Source organism: Buteo buteo, chromosome 26 (assembly GCF_964188355.1).
Source record: "Buteo buteo chromosome 26, bButBut1.hap1.1, whole genome shotgun sequence".
NCBI lineage: Eukaryota > Metazoa > Chordata > Aves > Accipitriformes > Accipitridae > Buteo > Buteo buteo.
Genome location: NC_134196.1, coordinates 4,657,157 through 4,674,695, shown reverse-complemented (window position 1 = coordinate 4,674,695; position 17,539 = coordinate 4,657,157). Strand labels below are relative to the sequence as shown.

The window sequence follows — 17,539 nt, the reverse complement described above, 5'->3', positions numbered from 1 at the left end:
CCGCGGCGGGAGGGCGGAGGGGGAGGAAAGACGAAAGGAAAGAAGAAAGGAAGGAAGGAAAGAAGGCAGGAAGGCCGGGTGCTGCTGCTGCTGCCGCCGGCCGGGCTGGAGGCGCGGGGCTCGGGTGGCAGCCGGCCCCTGACTGGGGCAGGAGCAGCAGCTTCCAGACCTGGGTTAAAAAGTTAAAAGCAAAACTCGATTTTTTAATTTTTTTTTTTTTTTTTGAGGTGGGGTGAGATTTTTTTAACCTGTAGGCGTGCTGCGAATAGCCAAAAATCACTCGTGGATCAGGCAGTCTTAGCTAAGCAGGCACATGGGAACACGTACTCGGAGTCACAAGCAGCCCAGTGCAGTTGGTGTTTGGGAAAATGCCAAAGCGCTTCCAGCCAAGAACTAAGTGAACGTTCCTTTTAGGATCAGAAGGGGTCTTTTTAGGGTCAAGGCTTTCAAAAGTTTTACCGCCGTTCATGGACAGATTCTGGGCCAGATCCAGAAAAAAATGCAAACTTGCCTGTGTTGGTGTGGTGGTAAGTCAAGGACTGTGCTCATTCAGCAGGACGTGGGAGTATATTTCTTAAAATTTGGCTCTACAGTGGAAAAGACACATTTTTACAAGTATCCAGGGAAGGTTTGAGCCATGTCATCTTTTGGGTAAACGGACGACTCATCTTTCTACTTTACCTCTAGCACAGCATTACTGGAGAAAATTTATTTTGGACCTTACTTTGGGTCCCTAGGTATAGGCTGTGATTAAAATTAAATTAATTCTATGCTGTGCTAAACTCTGTCTCTCCACTGTTACACACCAAAATCCTGATATATTTCCATATCTGGTTGCTTAGTTCCTGACTCAGACATTCCTTCTCACAGTAGACACGCACAAAGAAATACTTAATTTTTAAAAAGACCTTAAAAATCGATACGCCCCATCTTGGAAGTTTACTCGGCCAGTGACCTTGCGGTTAAGGGCCCTTGGTGTTAAAGGCTTTAAAGCCTCAGTTGTGCTCACTCTGCAGTCAGCGAGCCAGAGGGCTTTTTCAGCAGAAATTCCCCCTTCGGAGTCATGGCTTGGTAGGCATTTTTCAGTGCACAACGGTGCAAACTGAGATGGTCTGAAAAGGCCTTGTTTTTGAAAAGCGTTGACCACTTTGGTCATGAAGACGGGGAACTCATCAAGTGCTGAAGAAGTTGATGTTCCTCATCCGGCACGTGGGCAAGGAGGCTCCTGGATGGGGCTCTGGGTGGCTTGTGCAGAATGTGAAGCACAAGAGCTTCGTAGCATCTGAAACAGTTTTCTGCCTGGGTTGAGAGAACGCACTCAGGGCTGCTGCTGGGTGCCTGTCAAACTCTGCAAGCGCTTCATGAGCTCAGGGGCAGTCAGGGAATCCTGGAAGGGAGAAATGGCGGGGATCTGCTGCCTGAATTTTATCTGGTTTTGCTTTAGTCCAGTGATCGCTCCCAGTCGTTTCAAGTTAGTGCATGTTAGAGACCAGAATCTTCAGCTTCACCTGTCCAAAATGAGCATCCGAACATCAAATGGGGAAATCCAGTTCTCTTTCCTGCCTGCTCTTTTTCCATCTCCTTGCTTGCACTATCATCTCACTCCATGATGGAGTTTGATGTTTGAGCTATGCTTAGCAAACTAGCATTTTTTAAGGACATAGCCAGGATAGATGTTGTTTGATTCCCAAATGGCCCCTAGACAGAAGGCAGGCATGTCAAAGTTCACTTCACTATAGAAGAAACATACTGGGTAACCCAGAAGAGATGGAGTTCTCCCGGGAAGGTGCTGTCCAGCAGTGCTCTCAGTGCTCGGGGGAAGCGTTTTCAGAAAGTAGCTTTATCGGGGGGTGTCACAGATGGGGTTTTCCAGTCTCTCTTGGGGTCCTAGGCCCTTGCATTCTGTCCAAGATGCCATTTATGTGCCTATGTGTTTTGTTGGTTGCCTGCCCTAGATTTTAACAACCAGGCCAGCCAACCAACCAACCTTTGATGGGGCTTTGAGAGCCTCTAGACACCTCTCACCATATAAAGACTTTAGCAGGTTTCTTACAAAAGCTTTGAAAATCTCTGCATCTCCTTGTATTCTCAACCTGAATTAAGTACACTTTCTGCAAGGTCTAGCTGTTCGAACAGCAGTGTCTAGTTTAATTATCAGAAACTCACTTGGTAATCACACTCAACACCTGCTGCAGGTTTTTTACTTCATTATTTACTCATGAGAAAGAATTTAATTGTATTACTCTGTCATTTTCCTTTTCAAGTGCCATTAATGGGCCTAGGGATATGTTTGTCGTTAAGGACTAGACTGGACATCTTGATTCCATTCATAGGTCTGGCACGGACTCCCTGTATGATCTTGGATGAGTTGCTTGGTCTCTCTGGACCTTGATTCCTCTTTGGTAGAGTGGCTATAAAATGCATCTTTTCCAGCTTTTGTCTAGTCAGAGTGTTAGTCAAGTGGAATGGAAGCTGGCAGAGGGCATCCGATTGCTTCCTGTGAATGCATTAGAAGGGTAAATATCAGGGAGGGAGAAGAGCTGCTTAAGCTAAAGAACAGTTGTGGCAGAACAAACGCCTATAAATAGAAGGTGGATAAATTTGAGATGGAAATTCGAAGCAGGTTTCTCATCATCAGATCAGTCGAGTTCCCGAGCAGCCTTCCAGGATGAGTCAGGGGGAGAACGACCTGGTGCGTAAGGTACATTTCTACCCCTCTGAAAATTAAAATGCATCGCGTAGGCCAAAGCTGCCTGCTGACTCTGTGGCTGCTGCTGCTGCCTGGCTGTGGTGCATCTACTGGTCCTGCTGCTGCTTTTGCACTAGTGCAACAGCAGTAACATCAGAGGCATCAGTAACAGAGCCCAGGTGTGACATCTCTCTTAACTTTTTGGGGGTAGAGTCTCTTAAGGACTGGCAAATGCTCTAGCTGCCTGTAGTATGAACTTTGACCAGTTAATGAGCGGGATTATTTGGCATGGGTTTTATTCCAGCAAAGGACTGGTCTTCACAATGCCAAAGGTTCTCTTCCTTTGTTAATATTTCCCAGAAATGGCTGCATTTTACCTCATGAGGCAGTGAAATCTGAGTGGAAAGAAGATGGTGGGGATCATTAATAGTTTTCCCAGGTTGGTGGTTCCGAGTTTGGCATTCTTTCTAAAGGTTGCCAGGTATCAAACATCACTTCTGGATGTTCAGACATCACTTCTGGATGTTAAAGGTTGAAGTATTTTAATTTTCATGCATTTCCCTACTCCTTTTCTCACACTCTAGGTTGCCAGATGGATGCCAGAGACAAGCAGCTTTTACGCTCCCTGCGCCTGGAGCTCTGCACAGAGGTGCTGGTGGATGGAGTTGTTATTCAGTATCTCTACCAGGAAGGGATTCTCACAGACAGTCATGTTCAAGAAATAAAATCCCAAACCACCACTCAGAGGAAAACCATGATGCTCCTTGATATTCTCCCCACCAGAGGACCCAAGGCTTTTGATGCATTCTTGGATTCCTTACAGGAGTTCCCGTGGGTTAAAGACAAGCTGATGGTGAAGCGTAAGGAAATGACAGTACAAGATCCTGCAGGTAAGGCCGTGTTGCTGATATTTTGAAGCTTGCTCTCAAGCCGTAAGTTTGAAAGTATTGACTGTACCAGTAATTTCAAGTTATGTGTTGTGTAGATATGGAGCATGATATCAACAAAAGGGGACAGCCTGAATTTGCTGGAAGCCAGCCAAACGCCAGGAAGTATTGCAAACTTTGGGGAATGAGCAGGGCTGGATTTCAGGAGACCAGGAGACAGCAGGAGAGGCTGCTTTGGGAGAGGCTGGGATGTAGGAGGACCCAGACTCCATTATCTAAAGGAAACGGACTATAAAAAGTAGTTTTGACTAGCTGCAGAACAGTCTTCTCACCATCCATACCCAATTATTCTTTGTTTTATGTATGTTTTACAGTGGTTTGTTTCTGGATTGCTCATGTTGACAGAATTTTTATTTACTTACTCTTATTATGATTTTAATGTCATTTTGATTTAGTAGCATATGCTAATTTAGATTGTTAGCTTATTATGTTTACTAGAGTGCAAATATCTAGGATCATTACTTCCAAAATTACTAGCCATTGCTAAGTTTTTTAAAAAAACCCAGGAGCTAACCGATTTAGAGGGTGTTGTATAATCTTATTTAGTGAAATCTTTGGCTTTCTGGCATTTAAGTGTACTTCTAAAACTAGTGTTCTGGACTTGATGTTTGTTCGGAAGCAATTTCTTTACCAATATGTGCATGCAATTGTTGAGCTGTTTTGAAGTCTAAACAACTGCTTAAAATTCATGTTTCTTGCCCTAGATTCTGGCAGCATGCGCTGGCTGCTAACCTCATGTTACCAGCGAGATAGTGAAATAGTCTGCACTTGGGAACATCGTTTCTGAGCAGTCTGATAATCTTTCTCCAAGCCCTCCACTCTTCCCCCCTATTTGAGTTTGGTCATATGTATTTTGATGCACATGACACGTGATTTTTCCAGTGTCAGTGTGCTTTGCATGAGACTGAAGGCCTGTGAAGGTGGGTGACTAAGACCCGTTGACTGTCATGTGCACCTGCGTCCCAGTTCAGCTGCATGTTCAAGAACGTTTTGTCAAGATCTGCTGGACAGATCTGACGTTATCTTACCTTAGGACATTTTTAATGGACTATCATGACAGCTTGTCTTTCTGTTGGGTCTCTGTGGAGGTTGCTTTATGCTTGCTCGGGAATGGGTAAATAATTTTCAGAATTTGGGAAATAAATGTCCTGTGCTGCCCATAGGGGAAAACACTGCAAGTTCTCAGCACAATGCATACTTGTGGCATTGAGTGTGTTGGGAAAGACCTTGCTCGCTGTTATGACAAATCCTGTCATGCCAATGCTTTTTATTTGCCTTCCAAATCAGCCTGTTTGTTTGCTAATTGCTGGTTAAGCTGTTGAATAATCCTTACAGTTCCAGAAATGCACACACAGCCATCGAGTACAGTCAGGATCACGTAGTTTGTTACCAGAAAAATTGTTTCTGATTTTTGTACTTTTGCTTGTTTTGTGGATTGCTTGTTTCTTTTTTTGATCGCTTGTGACTAACGTGCTGGATTTATGCATATCGGGTTCTCTGGTTTCAAGTGGGCTGACTTGATAATCCTATTGCCAAATTTTGTGTGTAAATTAGAAAAGGCTTCCAAACCAGATCAAAGGTTACTGTTATTTTTACTGTGGCAATACAGAGTGTAAGAACAGGATAAGAGGCAGATAGCCAAGTTTGTTTTAATATTTAGGCATGTTCTTTAGAAGCCAAAGAAAGAGAGCACCATCTGTGCCCTAATAAATGCTGAGTGCACCCTGGAATGAATTGGAAACTACGGTGGCATCATCAGTGCTGATTACATGCAGGAAAATGTGGTTTGGGATAAAAAGCCTCGCTTTGCATTCTAAACAACAAACTTGTAAGCTTTTGTCTCGGCAGAGTACTTGAGCATATGCTTGGCCTTAAGCATGGAAAAAGCCATTGGCTCTAATAAAACTATAAGCATACTTAAAATTAAATGTGTTCTTTAGTGCCATGCTAGATAACTTAACTTTTCCCTCATTGGAAACAGTTCTTATAAATGATGATTTGTCAGTGGCAATTTCTTTTAAAGAATCCATTTGTAGTGAAAAAAGCCTGCCATATACACAGTACCTTTTTTTCAACCCCAAAACTTTTAAAATTGAAGTTGATTTTATGGCCTCAGATTTTTAAATCTTTTTTTCCTTTGAATCATGCATACTTATGGAAATCGCATGCCTGCTGTTCACTTGTTTATGCTCGATTAAAATTCTGTTTACTCGAGCAAAATATCCTCAGTTTTTGCAGATCTTTTGCAGGACTAAGGACTGGTGGCAAGTTGTTCCTTGAAGGAAGGTTTTATTTTATAGTCTTTCTCTTCTCACTGACTACATGTAGGATTTTTAAAGTAAGTAAAAGTAGACTTAGGTTTTCTCTATCTGAACTTAAAAACTGTGGCACATGCACAGTGATTTTTCCTATGCAGGCCTTTGGATTATTGTGCATTTTGTTCAAAGGGATCAGGCTTTCTATCTTTCCTTTGGCTGAGAAATATACTTTGTTGGTTCCCAGTTGAAAAAAAAAAAATCACAACTGTAATTGTTAAGAATCTTTAAATTTATTTTCTTCCCCTAGTAAAAAAAACCACCACAAAACAACAAACCAACCGAACCAAACAAACAGCAATTTCAGAAGGACAGAAATAAAAACATTTTTGGTGATTAGTGTAAATATGATCTCGTGGACTGAGCAGCTACAAAATAGAAGCCAAAGTCTGAGACCTAGACAAGACGCTGCCACTGACTCATTGGGAGCCTTTGGGCAAATTCTTCCAAGGCAGTGGGGTTATTGATTCCCAAGCTGTGTAACTTGGTGTAATGTTCATGGAGCAGCATATAGGATAACTGTAAATTGGCCCAGGATTCAACCCAGAGTATGCTGTTTGGCTGCTTGTAAATAAATGAACTTTAAAACCTGTGATAGCCTGAGTTTTATTGCTGAACATCAGTTGACTTAAAGATAATAGTTCTGTATATTGTTATCTGCTGTAGTTCCAAGGAACACAGAAGACCATAATCCTGCAGAGCATGAGGAATATTTTTTTCCGTGGGAATCAGGCAAGTGATGTGCAGGCAGGTAGGGCCACTTGCATCTGTAAAATTGCAGCAAAGAGACCCAAGATTCCTTCCCCTTGCTTGTTTACTTTATGCACAGGACAGCCTTTTGCCTCGGGTCACCTTTCTCCTCTCTCATATGGATCTGTCAGATGGCCACAGTTTTGGGGAAACCTTTTCTTAAGGTAGGGAAAGCATTGTAAAACCCCAAAATCTCAAGAAGAAAATTTAAAGTCATGTGCTTTTGGAGGTAAATATTTATGACTTTAATTTATTTCAAGATGATAGGGTGTGTTTCTTGCTTATCTAAGAACCTGTGATAAACAGTTCACCTGTGCAGAGTGGCACTGCAAGATCTAATGATTATAAACATCAACCACAGTACGAGTTTCTGATTTTGAAGATGAGAACTGCCATAGTAAGAGTTAACAAAAATAATGTGGGTCTGTTTCATTGGGAAAAGACTATTCTGGTTTTTCTGCCCTAGTTTGGATAACTTTATGCCTTTGTCAGGCACATAAATCTTCAATATAGTATTATAATTCCTACAAAAAACCTACAGCTGTTGGCAACAGATTTCCATTCTTTCTAGGAACAGCAAACAGTTACCCAATATTTTTTGCACTGAAAAAAAGAATATAAGCTTCAATGGCATTTGTTTATGAGAATGTTTTTCTAATCTCTCTCTGCTCGGGAATTTCTCTGCCCAAGTATTATATTTCTCTCTGTGCTATATGTTGCTATAAAATTATTTAATTCTAAGAGTTAGTACTGGACCTCTTTGTAGTATAGATGATTTCTCCATTCCACAGGAAATCACAGCATACTGAGAAAGAGAAAAGTCTGAGATACAGCGTTTGCCAAAGGAATCCTGCAGCACCCGTTGCTATCTGGCAAATGTTAGTGAATTTGGGGCATGGAGTTACATAGAATCGTCTTGGGAAAGCTGTTCTCTCACAACTAAGCAAGGAATATTTTCCAATGCATGATTTTGTTGTTGTTGTGGTACCTAGTCAGAAGTCTGCATTAGGGTCCTGTTAGACTTGGGTGAGGTTTTTTGGTTTGAACAGATTTTAGTGTGGTTGGGGTTTTTCCCTGGATGTGTGGGGAACGTGTGTTCTCGTACAGCTATATAAAGCTTCATGTTGTGTAACACTTTGGATGAAGCATGCAAATACAAAACAAAGCAAAACATGTACTTCTGAGAAAGCCATCCTTCCCTCCCCCCACAGCTTTCCCAAAGTCCTTTTTCCACAGCCAGGTTGTAGGTTTCTAGGAACTCGGATTCAAATGCAACAGCATTAGGACATGGGGAAGTTTAGCATCTCTCCTTACCTTTTGTTGGCTGCTGCTTGCCCTCTTCCTGTTCTGCTTCCTCTCATGTCTAATGCAGTGAGGAAACAGTCTGGTCTCTCGCCTTTTCCATTTGGATGTCAGATAGAAGAGCAGCTGATGAATTCCTTTTCTCTCTCTAAAATGGTGGACAGAAGACGGTGGTTTTTTTCTTTCTTCTCTTTCCCTCCCCTCTCTTGTATAGTCCAGTGGCAGAAGGGGGAGTTTCCTCCCATGTATGTCTGAAGGAAAGGGATGGGCTTAGCAGCCTTGGCCGCACTGGATTGACCTGGAGATGAAAGAATGCCCTTGTGCGACATCCCAATGCCTGGAGGCTAAAGAAAATGTTCTCTGGTTCTCTGGAGAGATTCAAAGGCATCCTCGTAGGAGAATTTCCCAAACTCTTTTCCACATTCCCATCTCCCCTGAAAATCGGGTGTTACATTTATGGCTTTGGCTTTGTTCCTGACCGCAGCGAGATCTGTGAAGTCTGGCATTAAGGGTTTGTGCACACACTCAATATTAACAGCATGCATCATGACATGGACAAGTAATCAACTTCCCTAGTTCTACAGAGCGTTCTGTGTATGTATTTTGGTTTTAATGTGTGTATGAATGTAAGATTTTTTTTTCTTTTTTTTTTTTTTTAACAGTTTAAGGAATATTTGCTTTGTTGCTTTTTTGCCGTGTTAGTAAGGAGCTGTGTTTATGCTGCTTACATCTATGTTTTTCACTTTGAGAAGCCTAAATCTTAGGCATCGTGGTTAAGAACTGTAGTGTTTTGTGTCCAGTCTCAAACAGTTTCTTTCAGGTAAGTTAATGGAAAGATATAACCATATTTGGTGTCATCCTCAGTAACACAAATATGTGAGGCTAATAATAATATAGATTTAATAAAACATATAGTCGCTGGAAACAGGAGAGAAGTGAGTTCTGGCAAGAGAGGTGTTTGGGCCAGCTGTGCCTGGTCGGCTACTCATAATCAGTGCCACTGAGAGGAAGCAGTGGGTAGTTGGGATTGAAGACTCCGTGGTGTAGGGAATGGAGATATCCATCTGCTGACCAGACCTGATGACTTCCAAAGTTTACTGCTTCCCCAGGGACTGGATCCAGGACATCACAGAGGTTGCCAAGGCCTGGCCAATCATCAGACTTTGTTACTTTCTCATGTGGGCACTAGTAATTCTTCAGCAGATTAAGGATGACTACGGGACTCAGTGATCCCATGGGATCCAAGGGATGGAGCCCAAGCAGTATTCTCCATCCTGCCGTTCAAGGGGAAGAACCTGGGCAGGGGTGGATGCATCCTGCATATTCCCACCGGTGTGTGCCCCTGGTTGCAGCAGTGTGATGTCATTGGGTTTGCAGAGACACGGAGGGATAGTTCACACAACTGCAGTGCCATAGCGCGTGGCCTCAGGCTCTTAGGTGAGGATCCACTGCAGTTTCTTCAAAGGATTGTCTTGAATGCACAGAGCTTTGCTATTGCCTGAGCAACAGGCGGGTCAAGAGCTTATGGGTTAGGGTCAGAAGGGAGCTCAGTAAGAAAGACACTGTGGTGGCATCTTTTATAGGGCTTCCCAATCAAAAGGAGTTAGAGCCTGGAGAAGGGAAGATAGCAGCTTTCCAATACCTACAAAGAGGATATCAAGAGAAGACAGGGGTAGGCTCTACACAGCAATGCATGGTGGGAAGATGAGAAATGAAGGGTGTTAGTTGAAATGGGAGGTTCTGACTGGTTGTGAGGGGAGTTTTTTTGTCATAAGGGGAGTCAAGAAGTAGAACAGGGACCCAGGGAGGTTGACCAGTCTTCATCCTTGGAGGTTTTCGAGAACTGGCTGCATAGAATACTGAGCAACATGGTCTGATCTCAGAGCTGACCCTGCTTTGAACAGGAGGTTGGACAGGAGACCTCCTGAGGTCTCTTCCAACCCAAATTTCCCTATGAACCCATGAAGCCTTCTTAAAAGAGTGCTTCTATTGCAGGCCCTGGTTCTCAGGGCAAGTTTAACAACCCTGGTGTTTACTGGGAATGTAACACGGTATGGCGATCCAGGAGGCTTCTGGAATGCAGAAGGGACAATATCTTGATGAATGTCTTAGATGAGTAGACGAAGAGAGGTGCTCTGCTGGCCTTGCTACTCACAAAGAGAGAACAACTGTTTAGGGATGTGTTTGTTAATGTCAGTCTTGGCTGCAGTTACCATGCAGTGCTCAAGTTTGCGATACTGAGAGAAGAGAGGAAAGCAAGTAGCAGAGTAAAGGTCCTGGACTTTAGCTTGTTCCTGAAACTAGTTGATGGGACACTGTAGGAGACAGTTCTGAAGGACAAAAGCACCCAGGAGACCTGACTGATCATCAAGGAAAACCTCTTCAAAGCACAAAAATGGTCCATTCCTATATACAGGAAAAGCAGCAGGCATGGCAGGAGGCCAGCTTGGCTGAAAGGGGAACTCCCAGCTGAGCTCAAATTCAAAAAAGGAATTGTGTAGGAGGTGGAAGCGAGGACAGGCTGCCCAGGAGCAATATAAAAGCATTCTGTGGCCTTTTAGGAATAGAGTTATGAAAGGCAAAGCTCATCTGAGTTTGAAACCATTCAGGGATCTGAAAGACAACAAGATGGGCTTCTACAGGTACATAGGCAGTGGAAGGAGGACCGAGGCAACCACTGAAGACGGGCATGGAAAAGGCTGGGTCTTCATATGCAAAGCCTGCTGTCAGTTGGTTCCTGGTCTCTGTGCCTAGTAGTGGAATTTGGATGAGGGAGATGCTATTTATAGTAGAAGAGAATCGAGTTAGGAGCTACATGAGTAGAGTGAGCATACACAAATCCACGGACCTGGATGGGATGTGTCTGAGCGTGCTGAGGGAGCCAGCCTATGTCTTTCAGAGGCTGTTTTCTGTTATGTTTGGTAGGCTGTGGTAAGCCAAATGCACAATGTGCAATAAAGTACTGGGAGCAGCCAGCTTGGGTTTACCACGGGTAAATCAAGCTTGACCAACTTGATTCTTGCCTTCTGTGATAAAATGGCTGCCTCTGTGGGTGATGGCGGTAGATTTCGTTTAATTGACTTCAGCAAGGCTTTCAGCACAGTGATAGCATTCTTGTGGCTAGCTGGGAAGGTATGGACTGAATGGGTGGACTGCACAGTGGGTGAAAAAAAAGGCTGGACCACCAGGCTCAAAGGAGGGTGGTCAGTGGTTCAATATTTGTTTAACTGGAGGCTAGTTATGAGTCGCGTTCCTCAGGGCTGACAGTGAGACCAATTCTGTTTAACCTCTTTGTCAGTGACCTGGGTGATGGGAGGGACTGTATCTTTGAGAAGTTTGTAGGTGAATTAATTTTGTTTGCATATTTGTCAGTTTGTGTTCTGGGGTCTTCTGAACTGTGCCTAAAGCAGGAAGGCAGGATGATGCCAGGCCTTGGGGATCATTTGACACAGGAGAGTGGGACTGCCTCTCAGAGGGATCCCAGCAAGCTGGATGAATGGGCCAGCAAGAACCTCATGACATTCAGCAGAAGTAATTGTAAAGCCCTACACCCAGGATAAAAAATTCCTGCAAAATAACGCAAGAGGGGCACTGACTGGCCAGTTGCAACTCTGCAGAAAAGAAGCTGGATGTCTTGATAGACAGCAAGTACGATGATGGAGACTAACCACACGCAGGACTGCATCAGCAGGAGCAAAGCCAGCAGGCTGAGGGAAGTGATTACTCCCCTGTACTTGGTACTAGGAGGCTGTATTTAAAATACTGTGTCTAGCTTTATGCCACCAGTACAAGGGAGAGATTGACAAACTAGAGAGGAGCACCACCAAAGTGGCTAGTTTAACATGAAGTATAGGGAAAGGCTGAGACAACTGAGTTTGTTCTTCAAGAAGGCAGGTAGACTCAGAAAAGGTGGAATCAGACTCTTCCTACAGGTGTGCAGCAAAAGGGAAAGAAGTGGCAGCCACAAGTTGTGGCAGGGGAAATTCTGACTGGATATAAGGAAAAAAAATTCACAAGACAGGTTAAGCACTGGCCACCAGAAGTTGTGGCCCAAGTAGGGTTGCCCAAAGAGGCTGTGTAATCTCCATCCTTGGAGACAGTCAACACTCAACAGTAGAGGACCCTGAGCAACCTGATCAGACTTTGAAGCTGGCCTTGCTTTGAGCAGGAGGTTGGACTAGATGACCTCCAAAGGTCCCTCCCAACCTAAATTTTTCTGTGATTCTATAAGCTTGGCATCTCACTCTGTGTACTCTGTATGTGGGATTTTAATCCAAATATAACTGGTGCTGACATAGGACACTTCGGATATGTATGCATGACTTCTAGTTCAGATTAGGAATGTCCTTTTTAAGTGAACTGGAGTGTTTGAATTTGATTTCTTTCAGGTGAATCTAAGCAGGAAAATATGCTCTGGGTGTTCACAGAGGCCATGGGACCAGACTAGAGCCAATTAGAAGTGAAACCTTCCAGCTGTGTATAGTCTGAAAGCCAGATCCTCAGCATGATCTGTATCAGTCTGTAGGTCCTCTCCTATTGCTCTGTACTGCTTGCTAATATAGACATAGCCTTTTCTGGCCAGTGAAAGAGGTGGCTTTTTCCATAAACATCTGCAGTCTTGGAATCCTTTCTTCCTAAAATTCTGTGTTCATACATACATATAGATGTAGACGTGCATCATATCAGGGATGCTGCTGCATGCAAATAAATGCATTTTTTCTTTGATTATTTAAGTATCTTGATTTCCCAGAGTTTATAGTCCTGTTTCTCATCTTGGGGTATGTCCATTCTAAATGGCTTACAGAGTTCACTGCCTGCAGTTTTCCATTAGACAAAGTATTTTAATTCGCTGTCCATTTTCCTCCTCAGCTTGCATCACAGTATGATAAAATCATGCCCATGTCTTGTATTTCCAAAAACATGCATAGCTGCAGTCCTCTATGATCCTTGAGATCTTGTTTTAATTGTTGCCAGCTTCCCACAGTTAGTTTTGTCTCAGGATGTGGTGAGGGAATCATTGAAAAATGGCACAGATAGTAATAATTGTTTTCTAGAACAGACTGGAAACTTTCTTGTAAGGACCTGATCCTGCAGCTTGATAGAGCCACTTATAAACATGAAAAAGCAAGATGCAGTTGTTATTTTTGCACTGTATTATCAGTGTAGGCATTCTGTTGGTACTAATTAATGGCCCTTGTGGCCCATAGATACACACTGATATATGCTCCTTCAGAGCATAATTCCTTCAGAGCTGGCCAGCTTTTCTTTTAGCACCTCCAGACTTGCTTTGGAGCTCCATCTGAAAGTGTTTGTTTAATTTTTGTATTCCCATTGCATGGGGAAAATATCTTGTCTCTCATAAATTAAGTCTATGAATGCTGTTTTTTTAAAACAACAACCAACCAAGCAGCAAACACACCCACCCTAGCTAGCATGTGTTGTGGAGGCCTGCACAGTCATCCAAAGTCAGTAAAAATGTTAACTAGCGTCTCACAGTGAAAGTCTGACTCCAGTGAAGTCAGAGGCCAGACTCCTGTTGAGCAGAGCAGGACAAAGGTCTTGCCACTGATGACTGAAACATTCTCTCTGGTGAAGGAGTGGGTACTATGCTGTCTTCCCTACGCTGACATGCCAGCATGTCTCGACCTTCAAAGAAAAATATTTTCTGCAGCTGAAAAGCTATTAACTAGTTCAGACTCCACACACATTTTGCCTGTCGACTGAGAATATCAGCAGTGATGTGACTTCGTACTGGGAAATGTCATTTGTATGGCAAAGGTCAGGAAGTTCCTCTAGGATACAGTTAATTATGCTTGGTTATTATATCTTGAAGCCCTCCCTGCACTGCTATACACAACTAAGCTTTCTTTCCAGATTTGTTTACAGTCATATATATATGTTTATATGATTGAGAACTACATCACCCAAATATCAGTCCTTGTTACCTCAGAGTGATGCAGCTGCAGTTTATCTTTTTTAGAAGATTTACAGTTTTGTATACAAGACTTTTAAAGCCAATTTTTATATATTTGGCAATTGTCTGTGTGAACAGAAAACCAATCTTGTTGCTTCTTTTAGCCATTGGACCGTAGTTCCAGTATACTGTCAGATTATCTTTTTAAGTTTTCTTCCTGCTCTTTCTTTGTCTGTGCACAGATTTGTGTTCCCTCATATATTGATGTATTGGCAAGGAGTTGTGCATGTGTTTTGACAAACACCTCTGCTATGAACTGAAGCAAAGCTTTGGTGTTTCTTCCAATCTAAATTTAGACAAGGAGCCGATTTGATTTATAGCATACAGTTTGTGTGTGCAGGAAATAAGCATTAATGCATCGGGTCAAGGGGAATAAATTGCCATTAGTGCACCACTTCTTCTGGCAGCCTTCTTAATCTTAGTATTTCACCACCTTGCCTGGGATTTTCAAAAGGACTCATAGTTAACCCAAGCTCACCCAACCCTCCTCCCGTCAAGGTCAAGGGTAAGCTCCCCTTGGCTTTAAAGTAGGCAATTTTAGTCCTGTGCTGATGCTTTTGAAAGTCTTACCTTTCATTTGTAGTTAATAATATGTTGAGCTCTTTAACGAACGGCCTGTTTCAGTCTTTCTAATAAAACATGTGCTACGGTTGAGTGAAAGGACTTTACACAGGTAAAGGGTTGACTAAGCCCCTTGCCAGCCCTGGGGGTCTTTGGCTCTGGTGGGAGGTAGCCTTCCTCCGTGGGCAGCTGGTGCTGCCTTTAAGCAGGGGCATATGAATCCTCAGCAAAATAACTGTTGAGAAAGGAAAGCTGGAACAAAAAGGAAAACCAGTACTTTCTAGTCTTTCTATGTGAAGGCAGTATTTCTTTAAATATGTTTTTATTTACTGTAAGCATTGGCTGTGTGTGCTCAGCTTTTCAAAGCGACATGTTCTTTATTCTTACTCCTCTTCTGTTTAATTAAAAAGTCATGTATTTCTCTGTGATCCGGTTCTACCATACCCCACATGAGATTAGTTTCATCTTCATAGGCTTGAACAGCGATTGCTGCAGTTACGGTTGCAAAATGCTCTCGTCATCCCCTCGGTTCATGTGCTCCTGGTGGATGTGACGAGTTCACCTGCAAAATGCTCGTTTTCAAAGCAATGTCGGGTTATAGCTAGAAATGCTAGTTGGCTGTTTGCAGCAGAAATTAACTCAGGATTCTTGGGGCATTCCTCTTGCAGGCACCCAGATCCAAAACGGGAAGCCTTAAATCTTTCCCCACTGAGCTGCTGGCTGCGCCCACAGCCAGGTCCCTGGGCACCGCGGCTTTTGCCGTCGGAGCTCCCTGGGCACTTCAAAGCCTGCTCTGGGCAGGTCCCAGGCTGTCCGTCTCTCACCGGTGCCGAGCAGCTCGGCGCCTCGCTCACGGTCGGCGTCGGGACACGCGGCCAGGCGTTTCTCCAGCAATCTCGCCCGCAGGGCCAAATCCTGTGGGCGTTCATGGCACACACCTGTGTTAGATGGGGCTGCGTCCCTGCCAGCAGCTGGCAGCGAGGTGCAGCTCTTTGCGTGGAATAGTTTAATATTAGTAGGACCCCACAGTGTAACAGGTAGGATCCCACCTTGCGACTCGACATCTTAGACGCTTCCCAAGTAAGAGCATCTATAATTTATATGAGCAGTGCCCCCTCAGCTGTGTTTTATAAATCTTGGGTGGAGGTGTCGCTCCAAGAGAGAGATCAAATCTTGAGTTTTGACTAGAATAAAGTCCTTCCCGGTAGCTGAATGAAACGCATCTAAGTCCCAGAAAGAGACAAGATAGGGCTGGAGTTTCTCTCCTTCTTGTTTCATCTGGGCTAATTGAGGCAGCGTCTCAGTTGGCACGCTGGTCTTTGTGAATCCCCTTGTTAATGCCCCTAACTTTTCCCAGAAATCGTGCATGGATTTTAGTGGAATAATTCAGACCTGTCCTGGGGTGAGGGGATTGATGATAAACCTGCATCTCTTCCTTGCATCTGAATCCTGGAGAATTGACCCTGTTACTGAGAGTCTCATTTTCGTTTATCACTATTGTTTATATATTTCATTTATCCTAGTTCTCATATATGGCAATGTTATTGTATCTTTAAATTGTTCAACTAAGCGCATGATCTTCCTTATTCTATGCAAACTATAAATACATACACTTAATTTGTCTATTTAAAGTTGTTACTTATGTTAGGGATTTTTCAGCTTCCAGTATGATCAACGGATAGAATATAGGTAAGAAAGAAATGTGTAATACATGCTTAGCCCAAATGTCTGCCTTTTTATTAGAAGGCTGTTACCATACCTCTGTTTAGATAAAATTAAGTTGGCCAGCTGGTGGTGTGGCACTGTGTTAATCTGATACCTTGCACAAGACGAAGGCCTGCAAGGAGCTCCTCAGTCTTCAGAAGGTAATGGTCATCTTACATGGTGTCCATATCCCAATTAGTGGAAACATGTGCGTTACTGAAGCTTGTTTAATTGGAATAGCTCGTTAAGAGTCCTGAGCTAACATATCTTTATTGTCAAACTCCACCTCCAAACATTTGTTTGTGTGACTATGCACATTAGCATGCTCATTGGCCTCAGTCAGATTACTTGCATCTAAATTTACTTTAATTACACACAGGATTGGGCCATAATGTATAAACAGAGTCTGTAGGAGTGAAAACAACTGTGTTTCCACTGAAGGATGCACAGGGAGTCCCAGGGGATATTGCACGGTTCTTTGTGTCTTGATTGGGTTCCGCTAGCATTTTTCTTTTGTTTTTCAATTTGTTACCTACAGTGGTGTAAAGAATAAAAATCAAGTCATTTAGAGAAAAAGAGAGTCTTGGTAATGTGGTGCCTTTCTGTTCAGACTAACATCAGGAAGAATTGGGTTTGCAGTGATAAAGTCCTTTTCTCCTGTGGCATAAGCGTGCCTTTTGCTTTTGTTATTGCTCAGTTACTATTGACTGTACAAGTCGTTGCCATAGCCCTTTTCCTCCCATAAAGCTACCACCATTTGGTTACTCAAGACTGCTAATTTAATCTTGTGCATCAAGAAAAGCATTTATATTATCATATTATTAATGAAGAGTTACTCTCTGAATATATCAAGTCCTTTGGTTTATTAAGTAAGCTAGTACAGGAGCAGAGTGTAAAATCCCCTGGAAAGCCACTTGTGATCCTATACCCCTAACAAGTATGCCCAGTTCTAAATGGCTCCCTTTCTCCTTATCTGGTTCCAGTCATGTCTGAGCCACAACTTTTGAGCCTCTTCCCCATTCTGGGTAGCTTTTTCTTTCTCAGTTTACTATTTCCGTATGCATAACCCTTCCACAGTTCAGTTAACATTATAACATATAGTTGATTTAATTGTGAGATGCAGAGCACATTGGTCATACATACCAGAGAAGAGTTTAATGGCATTTCTGTGAACAAACCAAACATCATTGTATTGTATCTTCTTTAAAGATGTAAAAGCAAAGTTATTACTCGGACCTTTCTCTAGGATTGCATGTTCTGCCTTTGTCAGGATGTTTGGAGTGGGTAGGTTATTATT

The 17,539-nt window shown here is 43.0% G+C and overlaps 1 protein-coding gene across 2 annotated transcripts in view; it reads left to right on the top strand.

The window, feature by feature from the left end:
* The window catches only part of CRADD (CARD and death domain containing adaptor protein), a 77,678-nt gene that overhangs the window by 511 nt on the left and 59,628 nt on the right, over positions 1 to 17,539 (top strand). The window contains exons 2-3 of one of the 2 annotated variants that reach the window (XM_075057932.1): positions 3,274 to 3,579; positions 3,675 to 5,848. In XM_075057932.1, coding sequence (XP_074914033.1) covers positions 3,274 to 3,579; positions 3,675 to 3,871 — 503 coding nt within the window. In that variant the 3' untranslated portion in view covers positions 3,872 to 5,848. Of the gene's footprint in view, positions 1 to 3,273; positions 3,580 to 3,674; positions 5,849 to 17,539 lie in introns of those variants that run through there. The other variant, XM_075057931.1, reaches the window with a different exon arrangement.